This window comes from Anabrus simplex, chromosome 1 (assembly GCF_040414725.1).
Source record: "Anabrus simplex isolate iqAnaSimp1 chromosome 1, ASM4041472v1, whole genome shotgun sequence".
Lineage (NCBI taxonomy): Eukaryota > Metazoa > Arthropoda > Insecta > Orthoptera > Tettigoniidae > Anabrus > Anabrus simplex.
Genome location: NC_090265.1, coordinates 1,673,231,308 through 1,673,255,603, shown reverse-complemented (window position 1 = coordinate 1,673,255,603; position 24,296 = coordinate 1,673,231,308). Strand labels below are relative to the sequence as shown.

Sequence of the window (24,296 nt, the reverse complement as noted above, 5' to 3'; positions counted from 1 at the left end):
TGATGTAGCTAGGATGGATGACGAGAAAGAAAGTAATACGAATAGTGAAATTAATATTCAACAACTATTCGTGATGATGCAAGGGATATTACAGCAAACGGATGAAATTAGGAAGGAAACGAAAGGGATAGATGAAATTAGGAAGGAAGTAGAGAGAACGCAGACAGAAATTAAAGAAAATAGAAAGGAGATAGAACAGACGAAAACCAAAAATTAGCAAAGAAGTAGAACAGACGAAAACCAAAATTAGCAGAGAAGTTAATGCTAGGATGGATGCTTTAAATCGTAGATTAGATGAAGCACTAGAGCAGCAGAAACTTTTTGAGAATCAGTTAGCGGAACAGGAGATGAGACGTAGCCAACATGAGAAAGTGGTAGAAAGAAAGTTAACTGAACATAGGAGTGAAGTAGACCAGCAGATCACAGGTATTAATCGCAAATTCAAGAACAAGTAGGAGAAGTTAGTAAAGTTAGAGAACAAGTACGATGATCTGCGTGGTAAGGTAGAGATTAATGCTAAAATATGTAATGAAAAGTTTAAGAAAGCCGAGGAATATGCTGTTGAAATTAATGTAAGCTTTGGGAAAGCATTCTTTCTGATTATATAAGACATGTTTGCAAAATTAATAAATGGTTTGACAGAAGGCAGTTTGGGTTTAGGAAATATTATTCCACTGAAGCCCAACTTGTAGGATTCCAGCAAGATATAGCAGATATCCTGGATTCAGGAGGTCAATTGGACTGTATTGCGATTGACTTATCTAAGGCATTTGATAGGGTAGATCATGGGAGACTACTGGCAAAAATGAGTGCAATTGGACTTGACAAAAGAGTGACTGAATGGGTGGCTCTGTTTCTAGAAAATAGAACTCAGAGAATTAGAGTAGGTGAAGCTTTATCTGTCCCTGTAAAAATTAAGAGGGGAATTCCTCAAGGCAGTATTATTGGACCTTTATGTTTTCTTATATATATATCAATGATATTTGTAAAGAAGTGGAATCAGAGATAAGGCTTTTCGCAGATGTTATTCTGTACAGAGTAACAAATAAGTTACAAGATTGTGAGCAACTGCAAAATGACCTCGATAGTGTTGTGAGATGGACAGTAGGCAATGGTATGATGATAAACAGGGATAAAAAATAATACTAATAATAGTAATAATAATCGTATGGCCTCAGCTACCATGTGCAGACATTTCGATTTGATGCCATCTGGCTGCCTGCTCGTCATTTTCGACTTTCCGTTTTACTCTAAGCCCACTGGATGGCTGACAGAGTAAACCGGATCTCTCTTGGGCGTCTATGGCTGAGATTTACTTAATTTTGTCGGGTAAATACCAAATGTATCACCAGAGATCTTTTACATGCCGACATCGTACGACATGGAGTGTCGGGTGGACTTTTTTCCACCCTTCAAAAATCCGACAACCTCTGCCGGGTTTGAACCCGCTATCTTGGGATCCGGAGGCCGACACTCTACCACAGATCCACAGAGTCAGGTTGTGAGATTCACAGATAAGAAAAGTCCTCTCAGTTTTAATTACTGCGTTGATGGCATGAAAGTTCCCTTTGGGGATCATCGTAAATACCTAGGTATAAATATAAGGAAAGATCTTCATTGGGGTAATCACATAAATATGATTGTAAATAAAGGGTACAGATTTCTGCACATGGTTATGAGAGTATTTAGGAATTGTAGTAAGGATGTAAAGGAGAGAGCATATTTGTCTCTGGTGAGACCTCAACTTGAGTATGGTTCCAGTGTACGGGACCCTTACCAGGATTACTTGATTCAGGAACTGGAAAAAATCCAAAGAAAAGCAGCTCGATTTGTTCTGGGCGATTTCCGACAAAAGAGTAGCGTTACAAAAATGTTGCAAAGTTTGGACTGGGAAGACTTGGGAGAAAGGAGACGAGCTGCTCGACTAAGTGGTATGTAATAATGTAGATGTTGGTTCCCATAGGGAACCTAAAATATTTGTCCTGAATGAGTAAATTTATAATACCTATATAATGGTCTGTTATTGGACATTATAAATTTTCCAGCTAACTCATTCTTGGTTGCCTGCGTTTCGCCCTCGTGTGCTAAGTGAGGCTCGTCAGTTGGGACTTAGCACACCACCCAAGACGCAAGGCTAGTGCATACCGTGGAGGCCACTGCATAGGCTATTTGAAGCCACCAGCAGTACCAATGCACTATGAGAGCTATGTCTCATTTCCAAAAATAGATGCCTGCCTGGCCATCAAATAATGTAGATGTTGATTCCCATAGGGAACCTAAAATATTTGTCCTGAATGAGTAAATTTATAATACCAATATAATGGTCCGTTATTGGACATTATAAATTTTCCAGCTAACTCATTCTTGGTTGCCTGCGTTTCGCCCTCGTGTGCTAAGTGAGGCTCGTCAGTTGGGACTTAGCACACCACCCAAGACGCAAGGCTAGTGCATACTGTGGAGGCCACTGCATAGGCTATTTGAAGCCACCAGCAGTGCCAATGCACTATGAGAGCTATGTCTCATTTCCAAAAATAGATGCCTGCCTGGCCATTAAATAATGTAGATGTTGATTCCCATAGGGAACCTAAAATATTTGTCCTGAATGAGTAAATTTATAATATGCACTAGCCTTGCGTCTTGGGTGGTGTGCTAAGTCCCAACTGACGAGTCTAACTTAGCACACGAGGGCGAACCGCAGGCAACCAAGAATGAGTTAGCTGGAAAATTTATAATGTCCAATAACGGACCATTATATTGGTATTATAAGTGGTATGTTCCGAGCTGTCAGTGGAGAGATGGCGTGGGAGGACATAAGTAGACGAATAAGTTTGGATGGTGTCTTTAAAAGTAGGAAAGATCACAATATGAAGATAAAGTTGGAATTCGAGAGGACAAATTGGGGCAAATATTCGTTTATAGGAAGGGGAGTTAGGGATTGGAATAACTTACCAATGGAGATGTTCAATAAATTTCCAATTTCTTTGCAGTCATTTAAGAAAAGGCTAGGAAAACAACAGATAGGGAATCTGCCACCTGGGCGACTGCCCTAAATGCAGATCAGTAGTGATTGATTGATTGAAGCCACCAAGGAAAGACAGGAAAACATTGCGAATGATGTAGAAACTAGAGAGAAAAGAATAAATGAACGTATTGTTAGGTCGGAGGCACAAATACGTAAAGAAATCAGAGAAAAGCAAAGAAATATATGAAGTCAGTGCCATGGTACAAATTTCATATGTGAAACAGAACTACCTAAATTTAATGGGAGGCAGACAAACCCTTTAGATTTTTTAAACACTGTGAAGAAACGCTTTGAAAAACTAATAGAAGAAGGAGTCATTGAATGGGAAGAAGCATTAGAAATAATTGGTAATGCTTTTATTGGGGAAGCAAAATCATGGTTTGCGGTGTATAAGAGCAGCATGACTAGTATGGTGGAATTCCAGAAATATTTCACAGAGAAATTCTGGAGTGAAGTTATACAAAGCTGGGAAAGAGAATGCATTAGGCCACACGAAGGAGTTTCTATGACAGAATTTTTTTGGCCCACGTCATGATCTGTAAAAACGTAGATGGGATGTCAGCGGAGAGAAATATTGTGAAATTATTACTCAGACATTTTCCCAACAAAATCTGTGAAGCTAGCTGTATGCAACAGATAAAGTCTATTTAGGGAATGGAAAGATTGCTAGCAAGTTTCGATGTGTTAGGAAGTAATAATAGTACACAAGAGCACACAAACTATCAAACACCACCCAGAAGACAAGAACACAATCACCGTGGTCAGTTTCAACTAAGACAACAAAATATAGGTAATCAGTCACACCAGCAAAATAGGAATGTTCAGAGGGAACATAATGTTGAGGAAGGTACAAACCGAAATCAGGATATAAGGAGACAAAGTATTTTAAACTGATAGTAGATGGTAATGAGATATCAGATTATCAATCTTCAGTACATGTTGCGAGAAATTGTGTAATGACGTACACGAATTATGATCTCAATATCAGAGATGAGTTATTACGGGAGGTGGAAGTGGATCAAGTCGTAGTTGCTAGTAAAAGTGATAACTCCGTTGTTACGATCGTAGTATGGAGGGCGCATTATCAGGCTTTATTGGATTCAAGCTGTCAAAGGTCATGTGTAAGTTCGAAGTGGTATGAGGACAGAAAAAAGGAGAATATTGAGATTGAAGAAATGCCTGTGAAATCCACATATATCGTCACTGTTGTAGGTAAACGATCCAAGCAAATATGTAAACAAGTTGCCATACCTATTTGTATTAATGGGAAGTCGAAAATTCAGATATGTCTTGTTATTCCGAATCTTATATTTGATGTTATCTTGGGATCTGACTGGCTAAGTTTATACTCAGCTTGGTTAGATTACATTGAGGCGATGGTATATTTAAGGTGGGATGATGATGATATTAAAGTCACATGGGATACCGAAGTTCAGACGAAAGTGGAGGTTTGTAACATGTGGTGTGTCAATGAGGTTTCAAAAGATGAAGAAGAAAGAGCAAATTTTAAGTTATGTGAAGTGTGGTTAGAGGAAAACCAAGATGATGCTTTGAGAGAAGCGGTAGATAGTAGCAATTTGGAAGAAGGTCAGAGGGACCGATTGTTGTATGTGTTGAGAAAACACAAGGAAGTACTTTCATTGAAACCTGGCAAAACACATGTGTATGAACACTCATTTTCAGTGCTGGATCAAAGTATATTCGCTGGACTGAGATATCCGATACCACATAAATGTGCTAAAGCAGTGGACAATCAAATAGAAGCCATGTTAGAGGCTGGTATTATTGAAGTTTTGAGTAGTCAGTTTGTCAATCCTTTATTGATTGTGCCTAAGAGCAACGGTTCTGTCTGTTTATGTATTGATGCGAGAGAGATAAATAGACGTATTGCGGCTGATCAATTAAAATCATTAACTGTAGAGGAGCTGATACAGGATTTTCAAGGGAAAGTTTGGTTTTCTACTGTTGATTTACGTAGTAGTTTCTGGCAGATTCTCTTAAGGGAGGAAGATAGATCTTTAACAGCTTTCAGTCACAAGAGTAATCTGTTCTGTCATGTCCCATATGGTACTCGTACTAGTTCTTCTGCTTTAATTCGTGCTTCGAATATTGCTCTGGGGAACGATGCCGACCACTATGCCACTATTTATATTGATGATTTAGTAATTTCGTCTAGCTGTCTTGAAGAACATTTCGAACATCTCGACAGGGTATTTACCAAGTTAGAACAGGTAGGTTTCACTCTTAAACTGGAGAAATGCATATTTTTTCAGCCCGAAGTCATCTTTTTAGGACACCGTGTATCTGCAGTAGGTGTGACTCCAGAAAGCATGAGAATAGAGAAAATATTGAATGCAAAAATGCCCAGGAATATAAAAGAATTGAGATCATACATTGGAGTATGTAACTTTTTGAGAAGATTTGTATTAAGATTTTCCTACTTATTAGAGCCGTTTAGAGATTTGCTGAAAGCTGGCAATAAGTGGAAGTGGGCAGAATACATGAGAAGGCATTTGAAGAGCTGAAAGATGGTTTTAGGAAAGCTGTGATTCTGAAATATCCTAGAGGAAATAAGAAGAATGTTATGATGACTGATGCATCACATTGTGGTATTGCCGGAGTTCTGTCAGGAGGAAGATGAGAACAACTTAGGGATTGTTTTGTTGGCCTTGAAAGGGCTAAGTGCAGCTGAGAAACTCTATATGATTACTGAATTAGAGTTCTTAGCGATTATATATTCTCTAAGTAAATTTAGGATGTACGTGCTGGGTACGAAATTTGAGATCTGGACCGATTATCATGCGCTTTCTTTTATTTCTACTTGCAAATTGTCATCTAACAGGGTCAGTAAATGTATTTTAGCAATACAGGAGTATGGTTTTAAAGTGGTACACATCAAGGGCAAGAACAATGTGTTAGCTGATTTGCTATCCACAGACCGGGATTTGTGTAATGAAAGTAGTGTCATTAAGACTCATGAAGGCATTTTAATCTGTGCATGTCTTCATAAAGACAATAAGGAAGTTTTGAACAGATTAAAGAAGATGCGTTTTGAACAATCTCAGGATAAGGAATGTAAAGATGTGATAAGTGAACTTGAGAACGGAGATCAGGAAAGTGTGAAGAAAGGTAGGCACACTTATAGGATGGTTGATCAAGTTTTAACAAAGAATTGTGGTGACGATCGTTGGCGTATATGTGTACCCAAGTCATTGAGAATGGAATTAATTTGGTTCATTCATAAGGAGTTGGGACATTTTGGAGCAAGTAAAGTGTTGTATGAGATTCAGAGAAGTTTTGTATGGGATAAGATGGGAAGGGAAATTAGGAAAACTATTTCCTCTTGTGATTTATGTCAATGGAGTAAAGTTCCCAATAGGTATCTCGAAGGACCTAGGCAAGTGGTCATTACTGAGAAAACTGGTGATCTTGTTTGTATAGACTTATTTGGACCCGTAGTTCGTGGTAAATATGGCTATCAGTACGTTTTTGTGGTGATTGACGCTTTTTCCAAGTTAGTCAGACTGTATCCGATGAGAAAAGCGACAGGTCTTAGTTGTAGTAAGATTATTAATGACAAGTATGTTCAGGAATTAGGTATGCCTAGGAGGTTATTATCTGATAGCGGATCTCAATTTAACTCGAAGAAGTGGAAGGCTGTGATGACAGAGTTAGGTATCACACGTTTTTTCCTCAGTTAGGAATCTGCAAGGGAATATGTGTGAACGCACGATGAAGGAATTAGGTAGGATGTTTAGATCTTTAGTTCATGACAAGCACACTGTGTGTGTGGATCCTTTAGAAATGGATTAACATGGTACAGAGGTTCATTTTGGCAGCAATCCAAGGAATGAGCTGACAAAAGTACTTGGTATTACACAGGAATCTCAGCAGGATTCCTAAGATATATGTCAGATTAGCAAGAGAGAATTTGATTAAAGCGGCTTAGAAGCGTAGCAAACAGCAGAAACGTCAGGTGTTAGACGAATTTCAGGTAGGAGATTCTGTTCTGTTATGTGTTCCCATGCTCTCGTCCAGTGAAGAGAAGGTGACGAAGAAATTATTTTTGTTGTATCAGGGTCCATTCCAGATTCATTGTAGGGTTGGTCCTTGTGCATACAGATTGAAAGATGGTGATCGTGTCATGCTGGGCACTTATCATATTTGCTCTCTGAGACTATATATTTCTGCGAATTAAGCGTAATATCTCCCAGATGTTGTTTTGATAACACAAAATGTACTTGAGTTAGAAAACGTGAATTCATGTATAGGTTGTGAACCTAGATCTGACACTATTGTAGAAGCCATGAATAACTTGGGAATTTTTATTGTAACTGCAGAAGGAAATTAATGCAATAATTTTCCAAGTATATTTTTTGTAATGAAAACAAGTAATTGCTTGCTGCCATCTAAGAGAGATAAGCCACGTGTGATGACGTGTGTGTGGTGGATATATTATAATAACCTGGAACTGCATAACACTTTGATGGTGAAGTGCAAAGATAGTGTTATTTACCTGTTGTTATGTTGTAAATATTATGAGTGTTGCTGACAAACTTTCGGAAGAAAATCGGCAGGAATTATTACTAATGTTATATGGTATCATTGAAACAGACACTCTACAGTGAGATACAAGATTTTATTATGTATGTTTTTTATTAAGTGTTTGTAAGATGTAATGTTGTATATATCAGCCGCATTGGTGTAGTGTGTTATTTTCATATATGTTATATTTTTAAATAACAGGAGGGCGTATGTAACCGTCCAGGCTTCTCCAGCCATACTAATTTAGTAATTACGCGATATCACTTGATATCATGTTTATCCGCCATCGGCAATTATTCATAATGACATATTAATTTAACTTCTATCCTTTGTAAATCAGGCTTTTGGAATCATATTGTATATATTAGAACATCATTTATTATTTAAATTATTATATTATGTAGGATAGGAATTCATTATGTACTGTATATATGGTCAGTGTTGAGACAGAGTTGGTGTCATTTCAGCTCATACTTGTGTACACGGAAAAGTTATTCTTGAAGCGGGGAAGTTGGATGGCTCACGGGTCTAACTCATGAGCAAAGGTAGTATACAGCGACCCACGCGCGAGGCTAACAAGCCAGGCATCTACATCATCGCCACGCCTACTGGTTACTTGTGAAGAATGAAGAGAGGAAGATGATAATGCGATCTATGAATCAAATGCTTCGTTGTATAGAGATTTGGTATTGAGCTGTTACCAAGAGTGGGGAGAGCCCGGGGATATATTATCTAGCGCAGAGCAACCCTCGACTCACCTCACTACCTGAACCACAACTACTTTATTATTTTTGAGACAGCGAGTGGTCTCTTCGAGACATAGTTATTTTCGTACAGTGTGTTGTCGCTTCGACACAGTACTTAGCTGCTGTGATGCTGTCGGATCAGGGTGAGACGAAACAAGCTTACGGCTTGTGATATATTCAGTGATTATTCTGGACGAAGAACTATGTTTAGTTCAAGTCCATGGAATTTGGTACAAGTCTGCATTGTATTAGTAGAATAGCTAGGTTTGATGATTGAGATTTCTGCTAACATGGAAAAATTCATATCTCTGAATTTTCTCCTATGATCAACGGTGATCAATTTTCACAAGTATAGGGCCAATGTCTAATTTAAAGACTAGGCAGTTAGGGAGTGCTAGTCCAGATAGCCCAAACCATATCACAGAAGGAAGGAAGGATGTCCATGGAGCCAATTCTACAACGAGAAGAGGGGAACGAGTAACCACGGAATACTGATGACCTCAACGGAAGCTGTAATTGGTGATCCTCAATTAGATAAAGCAAGCAACAATTAATTTCAGTAACGTAGATTCTAAAATCCCTCCAAGCTTTAAGGAACTTTTCCGATTCATCTCATTTTTGTATAATACATTAATTTTATTTTATATTGTGTTAATTTTCTTTCTCAAGTGATACTTATTGGTTAATTATTTAAAATCCTACCCCTGTGATTTAAGTATAAGTCTCTATGCTGGTGCCCAAACATTACATAGAGAAATGGGAAACCATGGAATGATTAGTGATTCTATTTGTGTGGCAATTTGTAGGCACGCCACATATAATTTATTTTATATCCATGTGTCCCCAGGTATTAACTTTCGTCTCCCCATTTGTTAAGATGAGGAGAGTGAACAGTTACACAGTCTCCCATAACAATTAGATTCTCGTCAACTTTTACATTTTGTATTAAATCTTCTATCTATTCATATATTCTTTTGATTTCCTCATCATCTGCTGAACTAGTATGCATATAGACCTGCACTATTGTGGTGGGCATTGGTTTGGTGTCTATCTTGGCAACAATAATCCTTTCACTATGCTGGTCTTAGTAGCTTACACGCTGCCCTATTTTCTTATTAGTTGTTAAACCTACTCCTGCATTTCCCATTTGATTTTGTGTTGATAATTCTGTAGTCGCCTGACCAAAAATCCTGTTCTTCCTGCCAACGTACTTCACTTATACCAACTACATCGAACTTTAGTCTATCCATCTCCCTTTTCAGATTCTCTAACCTACCACAACGATTCAAACTTCTAACATTCCATGCTCCGACTCGCAAAATATTAGTATCTATCTTCTTGATGATACTAGTCCCCACCCGGAGATCCGAATGGGGGCCTATTTTACCTCCGGAATATTTTACCCGGGAGGAAGCCATCATCAGTACAAAATTCATACAGAGAGAGCTGCATGTCCTCGGGAGTTAGTTGCAGCTGTAGTTTGCCGTTGCTTTCAGCCGTGTAGCAGTATCAACACAGTTAAGCCATGTTGAGTATTATTACAAGACCATATCAGTCAATCATCTAGACTGCCACTCTTGTAACTTCCAAAAGACTGCTACCCCCCCTTTCGATGAACCATTCGTTAGTCTGGTCTCTCGAGAGATACCCATCCGGTATGGTTGCACCTGTGACTCGGCTATCTGCTTCGATGGGACTCGCAAGCCTCCCCACCGTGGCAAGGTCACATGGTTCGGAGAGGAGGAAGTCACTGCTTAGACCCCAATTAAAGTACAGTTCCAGTCCATGGGACTCATCAGGATTTCTTGATTTGAGAACTGGAAAAAAAAAGTCCAGAAGAAGGCAGCATGATTTACAACAAAAGTGTTGTGTTTCAAAATGTTTTAAACTTTGGTCTGGGAAGACTTGAGAGTAAGGAGAGAGAGCTGCTTGACTAAGCACTATGTTCTGAGCTTTCATTTGGAGAGACAGGATGGAATGGCATTAGTAAAAGTAGGAATTATAATACGAAGATAAAGTTGGAATTGAAGAGGACGAATTGGGGAAAATATTTGTTTATAGAATTGAAGTGGACGAATTGGGGCAAATATTTGTTTATAGGAAGAGAATTAGGGATTGGAATAATTTCCCAAGGGAGATGTTCAATAAATTTCCAACTTCTTTGAAATCGTTTAAGAAATGACTAAGTAAACTGTCACAAGTGAACTATGTAGTTCAAGTGGAGAGTGTTTTTTTTTAAAGACTTTATTTGTGATGTACAGTATGATGTTTTATTTATTATGACCTAACCTGTACTGTGTAAGATTGGTGACTTGTGTATTTGTAAATAGTAGAATTCTGTTCTATATTTCCTGGAAGGATCCAGAAAGTTACATGAATGATGGAACAGGGTGTGTTGTTTTGTGGGTAATGTATTCTAGAAAATATTTCTGACTATTCTGGAAATACGACATTCGCGATCGAAAGTAAGGTTGGGATTGGTGAGTCTAGGTGGCGATAAGGAACTTGTGCACGCTGATTGGCTGCTCCAAAGGCCGGAATTTCCTATATATAGTGAGCGAGGCAGTGTTCGAATTAATTCTGTATCCTGAATTCTGTCGGTCTTGGTCTATCTGTCTGCGAGCAGCCTATCTGGTTGACGTCCCCTGGTTTCCGGGATGGCACTCTCCTCGGGTAAGCACTCTTGAATTCCGTTCCTGCTAAAATTTCCGTAATGTTCCGATTTGCTTTTCATACAGGAGTCTGCCCTAACCTCGCCTAGATTCACCAAATTAGTTACTTATGACGCCTTAGTTTTTCAGCTGGGCTTACCTGTTCATTTCCGAGGCATTCCTATTTCTTGTTTCACTAAAATATGTAGATTGTAGTTTAATATTATTTCCCTTGGGGTTTGCCTCTGGTAGTTCTGTATCACTTGAAGTACGTTAGATTTTTGGATAACCTGTTTCACATCACTGTAAATTGCATTGTACAACTGCATTGGTAACTAGATGTATAGTTGATTTGAAACTTGAATTTACACTGCTACAAAATAAGCTATGTATATCACTGAACTTATAGCTCATAACTTGGAATTGTATTTGGAATGTATTTGTAAAATTATTTTGTAAATAATATTTTTCAAATCCAAGGATCACGGCGATTTATTTTCGGAATCCGCTATCTAAGCCATGTCCATGCCTTTGGTAGGTTCCCAGCCTTTTTCATCTTCCCGGTTTGTTGTTCACTAGTTGGCCCTACTGATATTTATGTACATGTTTTGGTTGGAGATCCGCGTAATGCCAGCTAATGTTTCTTCGAGTGTGTAGTGATTTCGTATATTGTGTAGTTTGCTCTTACCTTCCCCTTTTAACTCTGTTTGTGCCTTGTTTTGTGTTACCACTGTAGTGAGGTAACATAAACAATTCACAGGGTACTGGCACCTGGACGACAGCCCTAAATCCAAATCAGTGGTGATTGATTGCTCGACCCAGGACTTATTTTGTGGTTTTCGAGGGAAGTGTAGGCATAAGAACAGTATGGGTAAACCAAGGCAAGTATATGACAAACAGATTAGAGTTATTGTAGGATGCAGTAGTTATGGAAAAGTTAAATTTAACACTGAATAGGGTGGCATGGCAAGCTGCATCAAACCAGTCTATGGACGATGACCCTAACATCAACATTGTAATTATTAGTTTTTCTACAATAATTTTTAGTTATTTCTACCCTTAATCCTTTATTATAGACTTTTGATTAAAATGAATTTGTGATTAACACCCACATATTTTATATTCTATCACATTTGTGCTTCCTGATATTTATCTATCAAATTCAAGATAGATTATTTCTCTCTAGTAGTGGCGTTAAAAAGTACATTTTAATATATTCATCTAGAGACTTTGTTGCATGGTTTTTGTAGCATAGCTGTGAGCTTGCATTCGGGAGAGGGTGGGTTCAAGTCCTACTGGTGGCAGGACTGAAGATGATCTCTCTTAGTTTTTAATTTCACACCAGGCAAATGCTCAGGCTTTACCTTAATTAAGGGCACAGGCGCTAGTTCCCAATCCTAATGTTTTCCCATCCTAGTTGCTGAAGGCATATGTTTTAGTGTAATGTTCAAGCTCTATCAAAAAAACATTTTTAAAAATTCATGCTGGTCTATAATTGTACTTATGTGTCCTTTCAGCACATCCCATACCTGATGCCTCATTCAAAGAAGATTGATTCTGTGTTGGAACAGTGGAGAGAGTACAAACAAGCAGTACCAACTTATGGTGCAATCTTGTTAAATGAAGATCTCACCCAGGTGCTGCTTGTACAGAGTTATTGGGCAAAATCTTCATGGGGATTTCCTAAGGGCAAGGTTAATGAGGAAGAAGATCCCAGTCACTGTGCTGTTCGAGAGGTATGGTATAAAATATACGTCATGTACTTTTGAATTTGAAGGAATCTTTATGTCCGAGAATGGGGTATATTTATTTACTCCATCTACATGTGTTTCAGAAATGGTAATCTTTTTATAGAAATCATGAACTGAAGTTCTGGTGTCAATTAAAAACTGAAATGACCTAAAGCTTATATGAAATAGTATGACTTACATGCTGCATATTTACAAAATATGGGAGTGCCGATTGTGTGAAATTGATTTTAGCAAAATAGTGGATTAAGACAAGGAAGTGCTCTGCCACCTTTGCTCTTCATTGTGGTAATGGACGAGTTAATGAGAAAAATTGCAAGGAAAATTGGGGAAGGAAAAGCGAAAGTGATGGTGTTTACTGGTGACTTATTAATCTAGGGAGAAAAGGAAGAGGATATCCAGGAACAGTTAGATGCATGGAAAAATGAGGTGGAACGATATGAAATGAAATTTAATATCAAAAATAGCGAGATCATGATCATAACTAGAAAGGAGAGACGTATGAGAGGGGTAATGCTTGGAGGGGAACAGCTTAGGAAGGCAGAGAATTTCAAGTACTTGGGAAGTATCATAGAGGAAAGTGCAAGAAATGATAGGAAATAATCAAGCAGGGAAGACATGCAGGAGAGTTCCCGAAAAGTGTCAGAAGCCTGGTTTGGAGCAAAGATGTCCCTCAGAGAACCAAAAGAGTGATATACAGAATGTACTATGTACCTATTCTAATGTATGCAGCAGAAACTTGACTAGGGTACAGGCAAGTGAAGTGAAATTTCTGAGAGGCAGGCTAGGCGTGACAAGACTAGATAAGATGAGAAATGAGAAGGTTAGAGATATAGTAAAAGAAGAACCACTACAGAACAGGATAGAGGAATCTAGACTTAGAAGTTATGAACACATGAAGAGAACGACAGAGGAAAGGATACCCAGGAGGATGCACGAAATGGAGATAACAGGAAAATGATCAAGAGGAAGACCAAGAGTCAGGTGGATAAAAGGAGTGGAAGAGTGTGTGCAGGGAAGAGGAGAGGACTGGGCAAGAGTGTAGAGAGAGAGAGAGAGAGAGAGAGAGAGAGAGAGAAGTAGTGGGAAGACAAGTGGAGATGGAAAGGCTTATGTTCCAAGCAGATGTGGCCAACAGCTGGAAACTGCATATGATGATGATGATGATGATGATGATGATGATGATGATGATGGTTGTTAACATATTTGTTTTCTAAAACTACACTGATTGGCAAAAAAAAAAAACCTGCAACAATTCAACTTTTCTGTTAAGTTTTATTTTGTTAACATAGCAATATATTTGTTCATTTACACAATCCACTGAATAAGCTCTATCTTTGTGTATGTGTGTTATTAAAAGCTTTTAAATTCATACTTTGATAAGAAGTTTTGACTAATTATAACAAAGTACTGAAATATTCACTGGATTTTCAATTCAAAATTTCCACTTCCATATCTAATACCTCACTCAAAGAAGATTTGGTCACTTTTCCAAAATGGTAACATGCTTTCACGATTCAGTATATCCTCAGAAGCAGGTCTTGGACCATTTCTGTCTGCTTGGGTAATGAGATTCCTTTCTTCCTCTAGTATCTGCAGTTGTTGCAGAGTATCTGAAACTCGTTGATTCATCCTTTTACCTAATACGTCTCACAGGTTCTATGCGATTCAAGTCTCCTATCTTCCAAATCTTGATGGCATTGAGGAAGTCTGCCACAAATTAGGTCAATCTGTCCCAAATAAATGGTGCAAAGGGCACAACATGGTTTATAAGAATTTCCTCGATGTATCGGTAGGCTTTAAGACTTCCATTCTCAATTGAAGACAAGCTCTGTACGAGCAGCCAGAATAATTCCTGCCCACACTATAGGCTTTAAGACGTCCATTCGCAATTGAAGACGAGCTCTGTGCGAGCAGCCAGAATAATTCCTGCCCACACTATGACAGAACCAACATGGAATGGCATTTTTGAAGAACAGTTGCAGTTAGATTATCACTCTCCTGGTCTCCTCCAAACCTTTTCTCTTCCATCCAGAAATCTGAGGGCAAAACAAGATTCAGTGGAGAAGAGTATATACTTCCCACTGCTCCATTGTCTACTACTTATGTTGTGAAATGTAAGGACATTCTAAACAGTACTGTTTCGTGAGCAATGGGCCTGTGGCAGATCTATCTGAGGAGAGATTTACTTCTTCTAACCTCTTCACAGTACACTTGCATTCACATTGCAGACTTGCTAAGTAGGTACAGAGATCCTGCAAGATCTGAAGGGTAATAAACTGATCATCTGTCGCGAAAGTTCAGCTGTTCTGACCTGATTCAGGTCTCCTGCTGTATGAATCAACCTCTCTGTACCTCTCCATTGTTCTGCAACATCTTTCATCTTCAACCAGTGCTACTTGTCTTGTGGCATCTTCTGAACTCGGAGGAATATTTTTAAAATTGGTTTTGTGTAACAGAAGGCTTTCAGAAACCTATATATTTATCACATGATGAACAGGATGTTGATAAACAATTAATCAAGCAAATAAGTGACCATAAAATGTTAATGTATAGAGACCACCAAAAGTACATATTGCAGAAATAATGACTCAACCTGGCAACAATCTCGAACAATTTATCGACAGAAACTATGTATAATGGACATTAAAAATTTTCGTAATTCAGTAGAATGTATAAAACAACATATATATATATCATGTAATATCAGTTAATAGTTAGTAAGGTTCGACTCCTTGGCTGAATGGTCAGCATTGAGGCCAGTGTTGCTGACCAAAATCCATGGAATCTCGCTACGTGATACATGAAATTCCGCTATACCAAAATGGTCAACACAACACACAAAACTAAGTAAACAAATTTGAATGAAGGTTTCTGTCATTTGTTTTTAGTTTAGTGATATTTTGTATGTATAGACAAGAAATGTGTTTTTCCACCAATCAATGCACGATTTATTGTAAATAGATTACACTAGTACCGGTTTCGGCCCTTAACGGCAATCATCAGCTAGTACATGATTAGTTTCCAGCCATTAGAGAAAAATCATAAGTTGTTATTGTGTTAGACATCCGGATGTCTAATGGGGGATGGAAATGCAGTATACAGTAGCATGAAGTTAAAATATCTGTGGTCAAAGGTAAAAAGTTACAGTAAGTTAGAACATGAGTATACAGAACACATTAAAACATATGGGCCACAATATAAAACACTTAAAATGTTTTAACACATTAAAATGCTTATTAAAAGTTCATGTTGCTTAGATTCCATTCTTCTATCTTCTGTGTGGTTCCTTTGCTTCTATGTCATGTTGGTTTAGCTGTGTGAGGTAATCTTTGAGAATGTTCTGCGGTTGATATGTGTCATGTTGGTATGAACCTTCATCATGAAAAAATTTTGTTATATAATCCAACTGTGATGTGGTCCAGTAAATTTTAATATAATAAACTGCAGGTCTTGAATTTTAATTTTGAAGCTGTTGGTAGCAACACCTCTCTCGTCTATGTTCGTTTGAGGTGTAGTCTGTAAAGATAAACTAATATAAGTATAGTGTATGTATGTATGTATGAAGGAATGCCTGGTGTGTATATGGAAAGAGTACTTACTATTGTTGTTGTGGAGGTCTTGTAACAATATGTCTGAAGGCTTGCTGTGTTCTACTACAAGTGCGTCTGGAGCTCATGCTAGCTGTGGAGGGGGATGTAGGTGGAGGGGAAGAAGGAGTGACTATTGGGGAAGTAGGGGTGGGGTCAGGCTTGTGATTCGTTGGTTTGTTAGAGCGTGTGTTTACTATTTTGAGGTAATCGTTCTTTAATGCCGGAATGGCTTTATCAAAAATGATGCTGGTTTTCTCTGTAATATCGTTAATGTTATGATTATGATCAGGATTAGCGTATTGGTCCAAAGAAATATAGAAATCTTCAGTTATGCTGAGCAGGGGGCCCTTAGAGTTTATGTTTAATATTGTCATATCGTTATTGATGTTTGTGAAGCTATGCTTAGATTCTTCTACATGTTGGCCTATTGATGAGAAATGGTTATGTTTTACTGCATTTATATGTTCATTATAGCGGATGGTGAAGTTTCTGCCTGTACGTCCAATATAACTTGTGTCACAGTTGTTACACTTGATACGGTAGACACCTGATTGGTTGTATTTGTTATTATTATTGACTGTTTTCGTGTTATGTATAATGTTGGTGCTGTTGTGTGTGGTTTTGAATGCTATTTTCATGTTGTGCTTCTTGAAAATATGAGTTATGGTATATATATATATATATATATATATATATGGGTGTTGTTAATGGTAAATAGGGCATAATCTTTTTTGGATTTGGCTGTTTCAGTTAATTAGTTTTAGGTTGGGATTTTATTTTGTGAATGATTTTGTTGACCATTTCTTTGCTATATCCGTTATGTTTAGCTATGTCATGGATTAATTTCAATTCATTATTTTGGTCTTCTACTGTCCTTGGGATGTTAAAAGCTCTATATATCATACTATAATAAGCCGCTCTTTTGTGTGTATTGGGATGAATGGAGTCATTTTTTATGGTATTTAATGTGTGTGTGGGTTTCCTGTAGATCTTGTAAGATAAGTGGTTGTTGTGTCTGGTTATTGTCAAGTCTAAGTAAATTAGTGTACGGTTATTTTCGGTTTCTTTAGTGAATTTAATTTGGGGATCTAAAGTGTTAAGATTATCTAGTATAGTTTGTGTGTCTGTGGATCTATTATCTATAATCACGAGGATATCGTCAACAAATCTGCACCAAAAATGTATATTATCTATTTTATTAATTGACGTGTGTTCTAAGTAATGTATATATATATTTCTGCTAATATTCCGGAGGCAGGAGACCCCATAGGTAGGCCTTGTTGCTGATATATGGTATCGTGAAATCTGAAATAGTTATTGTTTATGGCGAATTCAAGTAAATTTATGAATTCTATTATTTTGATTGTTTGTTTAACAGGAATGGTAGGGTACATGTTTGTTACGTCAAATGAAGCAAGGGTATGGTGTTGTTCGATCTTTAGTTCTTTGGTTCTGTTGCAAAAATCTATTGAGTTTTGTATTGTTTTGTTTGTTAAAAACGAATAGTGCTTTTTTAAAATTTTTTGGATGAAATGCGATAATTGATAGTTTGGACTGGCTCTATAGTTTATAATTGGTCTCATGGTACATCTTCTTTGTGAATTTTAGGGTAGGCTTTCGCGGATGGTAATTGGGGGTTCATGGTTATAAGTTTAGCAGATTCAGTTTCGGTAAGAAGAAAATGTGTGTTTTTGAGTAAATTTTTTAAATTCCTTTGTGTGTTATTGATTGGATCACGGCATTTAATAGAAAAAGTGTTGTTTTGGAAGCATTTTTTAGTCTTTGTTATGTATACATTTTTATCCATTATGGCCGTAGTGTTGCCTTTGTCGGTCTTCGTTATTAGTAGGTTATTTTATTTTATTTTTGAGTTTGTTTAAGAATTGATTTATTGGTGGTATTCTGTTTAAGTTATTATAGTGAATATTATTGATGTATTGCGGGATCTTTCTACTGATTTCTTGTCTAACTTTGTCTCGTATATCATATGGGATCCTATGTAAAGCAAGTTCTGTTTTGGTAACGGTAGTTATAATATTCTGGTAGGATGATGCATTACCCCAGTTGTGTTTGGGTCCCTTGCTCAACATATCCATTTCTACATGGTCAAATGCGGTTAGTTTAAGATTTTTTATAGGTCGATGGAATTTATATTGGGAATCTTTGTTAGGAAGAGACGGATCTTTGTTTTGGATTATGGTTAGTGGTTTTGGTTTACTTTGTTGTATCAGTGTTTCCAGTTTTTTGTTTAGTGTGTTTTGTTTCTTTATGGCCAAGTCTTCTATTTTATCTCTGGAAATTTGTTGAAAGTAATTCCAATAACTGTGTGGGAGTTCATGGGATGCTTTCAGATGTGTTGAATAAAGTTCATTATTGAGGTGTTGTTTCTTATGATATAAGAATTTTATTTCTTCTTTTAACCAAATTTCATTAGCCCTGTTTTGTGTTTTGCGTGTCTGAGCAGTTCGTCTGTGTTTATTATTGTATTTCTGGAGAAATTTCGGTGTTAAGTTGTTTGAAAGGCATTCCTTCAAAAAGGCAATGCTTTTGGTTGCGTTCATTAGTTTGATTTTCAAGTTTTGATATTTGAATGCGTTACGTTTTGTCTGGTTGGCTTCCGTATTATTGTTTATAAATACAATAATAAACACAGACGAACTGCTCAGACACGCAAAACACAAAACAGGACTAATGAAATTTGGTTAAAAGAAGAAATAAAATTCTTATATCGTAATAAACAACACCTCAGTAATGAACTTTATTCAACACATCTGAAAGCATCCCATGTACTCCCACACAGCTATTGGAATTACTTTCAACAAGTTTCCAGAGATAAAATAAAGACTTAGCCATAAAGAAACAAAACACACTAAAAAAAAAAACTGGAAATGCTGAAACAACAAAGTAAACCAAAACCACTAACCATAATCCAAAACAAAGACCCTCTCTTCCTAACAAGAATTCCCAACATAAATTCCATCCACCTATAAAAAATCTTACACTAACCGCATTTGACGATGTAGAAACGGATATGTTGAGCAAGGGACCCAAACACAACTGGGGTAATGCATCATCCTACCAGAATATAACTACCGTTACCGAAACAGAACTTGCTTTACAAAGGATCCCATATGATATACGAGACGAAGTTAGACACGAAATCTGTAGAAAGATCCCGCAATACATCAATAATATTCACAATAATAACTTAAACATGAATACCACCAATAGATCAATTCTTAAACAAACTCAAAAATAAAATAAAATAACCTACTAATAACGAAGACGACAAAGGCAACACTACGGTCATTATGGATAAAAATGAGTACATAACAAAGACTAAAAAATGCTTCCAAGACAACACTTTTTCTATTAACCGCCGAGATCCAACCAATAACACACAAAGGAATTTAAAAAATTTACTCAAAAACACACATTTTCTTCCTCCCGAAACAGAATCTGCTAAACTTATAACAATGAACCCCCAATTACCATCCGCGAAAGCCTACCCTAAAATTCACAAAGAAGATGTACCCATGAGACCAATTATAAACTATAGAGCCAGTCCAACCTATACATTATTGCAAAAAAAAAAGCATTATTCATTTTTAGCAAACAAAACAATACAAAACGCGCAACAGAACCGAAGAACTAAAGATCGAACAACACCATACCCTTGCTTCATTTGACGAAACAAACATGTACCCTAACATTCCTGTTAAACAAACAATCAAAATAATAGAATCTAATTTAAAAAACCATAGCAACTTGAGCACGCTAGAAATAATCGAATTCATAAATTTACTTGAATTCGCCATAAACAATAACTATTTCAAATTTCACAATACCATATATCAGCAACAGGGCCTACCTATTGGGTCTCTTGCCTCTGGAATATTAGCAGAAATATATATAGATTACTTAGAACACACGTCAATTAATAAAATAGATAATATACATTTTTGGTGCAGATTTGTTGACGATATCTTCGTGATTATAGATAATAGATCCACAGACACACAAACTATACTAGATAATCTTAACACTTTAGACCCCCAAATTAAATTCACTAAAGAAACCTAAAATAACCGTACACTAAATTACTTAGACTTGACAATAACCAGACATGACAACCACTTATCTTACAAGATCTACAGGAAACGCACACACACATTAAATACCATAAAAAAATGACTCCATTCATCCCAATACACACAAAAGAGCAGCTTATTATAGTATGATATATAGAGCTTTTAACATCCCAATGACAGTAGAAGACCAAAATAATGAATTGAAATTAATCCACGACATAGCTAAACATAACGGATATAGCGAAGAAATGGTCAACAAAATCATTCACAAAATAAAATCCCAACCTAAAACTAAATTAACTGAAACAGCCAAATCCAAAAAAGATTATGCCCTATTTCTCCATTAACAACACCCATATATATATATATACCATAACTCATATTTTCAAGAAGCACAACATAAAAATAGCATTCAAAACCACACACAACAGCACCAACATTATACATAACATGAAAACAGTCAATAATAATAACAAATACAACCAATCAGGTGTCTACCGTATCAAGTGTAACAACTGTGACACAAGTTATATTGGACATACGGGCAGAAGCTTCACCATCCGCTATAATGAACATATAAATGCAGTAAAACATAACCATTTCTCATCAATAGGCCAACATGTAGAAGAATCTAAGCATAGCTTCACAAACATCAATAACGATATGACAATACTAAACATAAACTCTAAAGGCGCCCTGCTCAACATAACTGAAGATTTCTATATTTCTTTGGACCAGTACGCTAATCCTAATCATAATCATAACATTAACGATATTACAGAGAAAACCAGCATCATTTTTGATAAAGCCATTCCGGCATTAAAGAATGATTACCTCAAAGTAGTAAACACACGCTCTAACAAACCAAAGAATCACAAGGCTGACCCCGCCCCTACTTCCCCAATAGTCACTCCTTCTTCCCCTCCACCTACGTCCCCCTCCTCAGCTAACATGAGCCCCAGACGCACTTGTAGTAGAACACAAGACCTCCACAACAACAATAGTAAGTACTCTTTCCATATACACACCAGGCATTCCTTCATACATACATACATACACTATACTTATATTAGCTTATCTTTACAGACTACACCACAAACGAACATAGACGAGAGAGGTGTTGCTACCAACAGCTTCTAAATTCAAACTCAAGACCTGCAGTTTATTATATTAAAATTTACTGGACCACATCACAGTTGGATTATATAACACAAAATTTTTTCATGACGAAGGTTCGTACCAACATGACACATATCAGCCGCAGAACATTCTCGAAGATTACCTCACACAGCTAAACCAACATGACATAGAAGCAAAGGAACCACACAGAAGATAGAAGAATGGAATCTAAGCAACATAAACTTTTAATAAGCATTTTAATGTGTTAAAACATTTTAAGTGTTTTATATTGTGGCCCATATGTTTTAATGTGTTCTGTATACTCATCTAACTTATTGTAACTTTTTACCTTTGACCACAGATAATTTTACTTCATGCTACTATATACTGCATTTCCATCCCCCATTAGACATCCGGATGTCTAACACAATAACAACTTATGATTTTTCTCTAATGGCTGGAAACTAATCATGTACTAGCTGATGATGGCTGTTAAGGGCCGAAACCGGTACTAGTGTAATCTATTTACAATAAAATTGTATTGATTGGTGGAAAAACACATTTCTTGTCTATACATTGAATCTATCAATACGGAAAATGAAATTTATGAACAATAATTAGTGATATTTTGATGTACATTATCTGTGGAAAAGGGCAATATTAAAGGATGCTATCACAAGCTGCCATTTAAATTTGATCACCAAATATATATTTTATATATGTAATAATTACTAAAACACACATACCTTTTAATTTGAGAAGAACTGTTCTCCAATTTTACAGTACTGAACCCCCCTGTGGGTGGGAGCTGTAGAATAAAGTGCTCATTTAATGAATCAGTCATTTATTCAAATATACAGAGAAATTTCATTTTATTAAGTACTAGTAACTGGCAGGAAACATTATATTCAGCAGCAGGTCACAATTTCTGCAGGGAGCTTGGAGCTCGGGTTTGTTTGCTCGCCAGCTAAGTTTGCAAGGTGGCATTTTGGCATGTCGTACGCAAAGTAGTACAGGGAAACAATAGAATTCCTACGGACAACATTTCGGATGCCCGGTGAGAGGCTAGGTCGCCTATGAGAGATGTTTGAAGTAAGCGTCAGGTATGCGATGTGTTGAGCCAATGAAACAATAGAGCCACCGTCGATATGATTAGACATTGGTCTAGGGAAGAGATGGCCCCAATTGAGGATACGACGGCGTCTTCGAGGACGAGTTAATAAAAACGATGACCGTGTCAGTTAGTTACCCTATTATTTGGCGAGATTCTGTGCAGGTAACATCGTAAGAAGAAGTTTTTATTTACGCGAGTGATCTTGTGGGGACTTGTAAAATTTTGTTGGAAGACGCTCAGTCTGCATGTAATTTATTCAAGGTTTCTAATACTGGGAGAATGACATTTAACTTACGATTACCAAAGGGAGAGAACAGTTCCATTTAATCATTTCGAAATGCATAGTAGCCTACCTGTGTAAATAGTTTCTGAGGCCATAAACTTTACAATTTCCAGTCCAGCTTTTTATAAATGGGAAATATTTGACCTAGTTATGGGAATAGATAAAAGAAGCGGTTCCGCTACTGAATGGGAACTGGTTTCATGGTCAGTGGAAATTACCCCCGGCTGTAGTATTCTAGTAATCGGCAGGTTGATCTTGACCTAGTTTCTACATCGTGAACGAGGGGATGTTTTAGACGACATCCAGAAGCTGAAGCAGCAACGGAAAATACGACATCACCTTTCTATCCCTTGATGGAGACAAAAGGACTGATCCAAGTCTTTTCTGAAGCCAGCATCACCATCGATATGGCTGAAGACGGGCGGCCGTAAGTCAACGAAACAGATGAGTACAGAGTTTTTAATGTAATTATGTGAGTGTGAACGTGTTTAATGTTGCAAAAGGGGATAGGTTAGTTTGATATTCAGTAGATGTAGCTTTGTTTGGAAGGACTATGTCCTATTTAAAGTCAATGATAGGAAGCTTGTTAATGTAAATATAATTGTAACGTAAAAGTGGACAGTTTGCATGGGGTCGCAGCTTGCTTTCTTACATTTTATTCTGATTTATTTACCTGAGTGGTTAGCGTCATTTCTTTTACGAGTCAGTTTCTTATTTTAGCCTCATATATATTTTGATTTGTTTGCTTTGATGTTTGAAGCGCAGTGTACATCTTGGGGCTTAATTGTAAATGTAAATCTGGATTCAAATTAAAGTCAAGAAGGACTAGATTAAAGTATTATTAATGGGAGCTCAAAGTGTACGGAAACATGCTGTCACGTTTTCTGGGATTTATTGCATGATGTGTGAGTGGGAGTGTGTAAGACGGTAGAGTATGGATCCACGAAGTTGTTAGCATCATCTTCACGACTATTTTGTATATCTAGGTAGTAAATTAGTAATTGATTCACGAGTTGCAGGAACGCTGTTTCGTATTTCAAGTTCCGAATATTGGAATGAAATTTCTGTAAAATTTATAATTATTATTATTGTTGTTATTAATTCATTATTATTATTAATTCATTATTATTATCATCAATAAGAGTTTCTCGCGATGTAGGATTGAGATCTTTCAGTAACTTTCCGATGTTCAGACATGATCGATTGTCAATGTGGCAATTTCTTAGTTTCAGTTTATCATATTTATTACAGAGTTGGCCACTTTATTATTCATGTTTACTTTGAGCGTGAGTGCTTTGATTTGTGACCAGCGCAGTCCTGTTTCTTTTCATGCGAGCGAATGTTAGACGACGTCCTTCATATTTCTTCAGTTTTATGCAACTTT

The 24,296-nt window shown here is 37.0% G+C and overlaps 1 protein-coding gene across 1 annotated transcript in view; it reads left to right on the top strand.

Annotated features, from left to right (window-relative positions):
- Positions 1-24,296, top strand: part of DCP2 (decapping protein 2) — a 288,102-nt gene that overhangs the window by 82,708 nt on the left and 181,098 nt on the right. The window contains exon 3 of the mRNA XM_067138387.2: positions 12,482-12,700. Coding sequence (XP_066994488.1) covers positions 12,482-12,700 — 219 coding nt within the window. The remainder of the gene's footprint in view (positions 1-12,481; positions 12,701-24,296) is intronic.